Raw genomic sequence first — 3,881 nt, 5'->3', positions numbered from 1 at the left:
CATTCTTTCACAAGAACTCATAAATTTTAAGTATATATTTTGGGAGTTACTAGACAATTTTGTAGGACCCTTTAGGCCCATGCATCAAACTAGTTGATAGCTCTAATGGCCCAATAACTGTTATTGACCAACCTAATCATTTAACTTTATCATCATGTATATTAATTAATCGAGGATTGAATTAACCTAATTGAAAGATTAATCGAAGATTGTTAGCCATTTTGACGCCATGATACACCTCTTTCTCTAAAAGATGCAAAACAGCATATATGCTCTCGCATATAACCCTTCTGTCATAGATTACGCTCATCAGCTTGATGCTCCTATAATGGCTTAGGCTATGATCAATTTTTAAACCCTCATGGGCTGTCCTAGTTAATGCAGATGCATTGTAAAATCATCAAATAGCTCTTCTCAATACTTGACTACCTTGGGTAATGACTTTATCTCATCATGCATACTCATCTTACGAGAAGGGCTCTGGAGTTAGAGATGGTCGTGTGGTGCGGTGCGAAAATTCGCACCGAGTATGCGAATTTTCGCACGCACAAAATGGCTTGTGCGGTGTGCTGTGCGCTTTTGTGCGGAAAAGCGCACTGCACATCGCACTAAATTCGCACATTTAGAACGATTTGGGGCGGCAGCCAGGGGGTGGAGGGCGGAGAGAGAGCGGCGGCCGGGGGAGGAGGACGGGAGGTGGAGGGCGGTGGGGAGGGGGGCGGGCGGCGACGAGGGGATGCGGTGGTGGGGGGAGGAGGGTGGAAGGCGGAGCGGGGAAGGGACGGGGGGGAGGCCCGGAAGAGAGGGGAGGGGGGAGGATGGCGGGGAGGGCCGGAGGGCCAGAGAGGGGGACGGCGGGTAGGGGAACGGCGGGGAGGGCCAAGGGCCGGAGGGGGGGGGGGGAAGGGCGGGGATGGCCGGAAGGGGCCGGAAGAGAAGGGGGGGGGGGGGGGAACGGCGGGGGGGGCCGGAGGGCCGGAAGAGGGGGGCCAGAAGAAGGGGGGGGAGGGGGGCGCACAATACCGCACCGCACAGACCCTTGCGCGGTGTGCGGATTTTGTGTGCAGTGCGAGGTCTGAAATTCACACCGCACCGCACAAACGCACATTCCAAATCGCGCGCACGATTTGGACCATGTCTATCTGGAGTGTTATTCTATTAATATATTTAGATGCCCCTCTCTAGAATCATTTGAATAGGAATTTAAAACACGTTAAAAGACAATTGATCTCAATATTATGATATTGCCATAATTCACTTAGTCATAAAATGCATTACGTGAATTTTGAGATTGGCTTGCCACCTACATATATTTCCTTCCTCAATTTCTTCATAATTCATTCTCTAATAAACCTCAGAAGAAGGGGGTAGAAAAGCGCAAAACCTTTTTTGATAGAAAAGTAGACAAGCGCAAATAATTGACTCTAGATGAAGACAAAGACATGTATATAGAAATATGTACGGATGCAACTATAAATGTGGAGGTAACTTCCAATATTTATTTATCACTAGATCCAATATGAAGTACTCAGCAAATAATTAATTTGTCACTTGTGTACATATCGTCTAATTTCCAATTGAACATACATACTGCTGGGTTGTTATGTGGAGCATCCGCATGAAAAATCCAGCAAGATCTCTAATCCAGTAATAAAACAAACAGCCCTAGGAACAGGGAAGTTCATAAATGGCAAATAATTCCACAAGAAAGCCCATGGTTTTGTGATTCAAGAGCAGGGGAAATCTCTCCCCAAACAAAGAAATGAAACTCGCGCACGAATAAATCCTCAAAATTTCAAACAAAACTTTAGATTACGTAACTGGGTAGAAGAGATATTGTAGAGGATGATGATGATGATGATCCCCACCTACATAAACATAAAGATCACGACGATTTCTGATCATCTGGCAACAATTCTGATCAAAGGAGAGACAATCCCCTGAATCTCCTGCAACGCCTGCTGAACCTTCATCTCCTCAGAGACCATGCGCTTGATATTCCTGGCAAGACCCCTCAGAGCAGCAGAGGCCTGTATATCCTCGGCCCTCATTCTCACCACTCTGGCAGCGAGATTCATCAGAAACCTGGCGTACCTGGGCATGGTGGCGTTCCTGTGAAGAAACCCAAGAAGAAGGCCCAACCCATCAACGTCCATAGTCCTGACGCAGCTCACAAGCTTCTTCCTCGCCACCAGCTCCTGCATCACCGCCACCGCCGCCCCGGCGTGCCGCCTCCCCAGCGCCGCCGCCAGCGCCCGGCCGTGCTCGAACCGCTTCAGCAGCTTGTCGTGCTCCGCCAGCCTCGCCGGCCTCGGCTGCCGGACAACGACGTCGGAGGCGGCGGGCTTCTCGCTCTGCCCCCGCCGGAAGTACCTGAAGCTCGAGGGCCGCAGCGGCGGCCTCGTCTTCGTCTTCGCCTCGCCGCCGCCTTCCGGGGTCCTCTCCTTCTTCCTCCTCCCAATGTAGATCACCCCGTTGGAGGTGCCGGCGACGACGGCGTCGGCGGCGGGGGAGACGGCGACGGAGAGCAGCATCGCCGGGTACCTCGTCGAGTGGGTGATCCTGAAGGCGGCGAAGTCGAACACCTTGACGAAGCCGTCGAGGGCCGCCGTGACGAGCCGAGGCTCGCCCTGGCCGAGCCGGGCGAGGCAGAGGGAGGTGACCGTCTTGGTGTGGCAGTCGAGGCGGTGCACCGCCCGGCCGCCGCCGATCACGTCCCAGAGCTTGACGACGTCGCCGCCCGCCGTCGCGACAAGCCCGCCGGAGGGGAGGAACAGCACGCTCTCCACCGGCTCCCCGTGGTTGATCGAAAGCACGGGGCTTTCCCCGGCCCGGACGTCCCAGAATTGGACGGTGTGGTCGTAGGAGCCGGTGGCGATCAGCTCGGGGCTCGTCGGCGAGGCCGCGCCGGCTCGTATGTAGTCCTTGTGAGCCGCCGGGAAGGCCGAGACCTTCGATTCCGCCGCCGCGTCCCAGTAATTGAGCACGGCGTCGTCGCCGCCGGAGAAGAGGTGGGTCTTGTCGGCGATTTGGGGGTAGCGGACGAGGCGGACGGGGCGGGAGTGGCCGCGGAGGCGGCGGAGGGGGAGCCGCCCCTTGCTGGGGTCGAAGATCTGGACCAACCCCGATTGCCCGCCGACGGCCAGGAGAGCGCCGTCGCAGCGGAAGGAAGGGGAGAAGGCCACGTCGTCGAAGTGGTGGATCGGGGAGAAGGGCTTGGGGGCGAGATCGGCGCCGCCGTAGAGGTTGATGTTGGCGGAGACGGCCGCGGCGAGGTCGTGAGGGGAGGTTGGGGAGAATTCTAGGTCTGTGACGGCGTGGATTAGCCCCGAAGAGAGCTGAGAGTTTCTGAAGGACCGCCAGAACTTGGACTCCGGCGAGGTTTGGGAGCAGGTGCCATGGCGAGGGCGCCGGGATGGGGGCGGCGGCGCCGCCGCGGCCTCGGCGGCGAAGAATCGCGACTCTGCAAGCTCCGCCATGGCTCTGCGGGAAGAAGAAGAGCCCTGAGCGAGCTCTAAAACCCTAAATAAGCAGCTTCAACGAAGAACATGTATATTAATAAAACCCTTGTGATCTGCGGCCCACTGGGCCAGTCCCAGTTAGGGTTAGGGGACGGATGACGATCTGTCATCGGTTCCGCTTCTTGCAGGCAATTTAGGGAACGGCAAGCGTCGTCCGTCACGGTGACGGAGGCATGAAAGATGACTTGGTGATGATGGATGATGCTTTCGAGCGTCGTGACGATGACAGAGAATTTGACGACATATTGGTGGCAGGTTTCACTTCTTCCGGAAATTTAGGGAATGATAAACGTCATCCGTCATGGTGATGGAGGCACGCAAGATGACTTGATGACGATGGATGATGCTTTAGAGCGACAA

At 55.2% G+C, this 3,881-nt stretch overlaps 1 protein-coding gene across 1 annotated transcript; it reads right to left on the bottom strand.

Annotated features, from left to right (window-relative positions):
• Window positions 1–1,651: 1,651 nt before the first annotated feature.
• Window positions 1,652–3,512, bottom strand: SWA1 (transducin family protein / WD-40 repeat family protein). Its single transcript, XM_078589982.1, has one exon. The coding sequence runs from the start codon at window positions 3,477–3,479 to the stop codon at window positions 1,902–1,904; it is 1,578 nt and encodes a 525-aa protein (XP_078446108.1). The 5' UTR covers window positions 3,480–3,512; the 3' UTR covers window positions 1,652–1,901.
• Between the last annotated feature and the right edge of the window lie 369 nt (window positions 3,513–3,881).

The sequence above is a fragment of the Wolffia australiana genome, chromosome 18, assembly GCF_029677425.1.
Source record: "Wolffia australiana isolate 7733 chromosome 18, ASM2967742v1".
Lineage (NCBI taxonomy): Eukaryota > Viridiplantae > Streptophyta > Magnoliopsida > Alismatales > Araceae > Wolffia > Wolffia australiana.
This window is presented reverse-complemented; position numbering and strand designations above follow the sequence as displayed.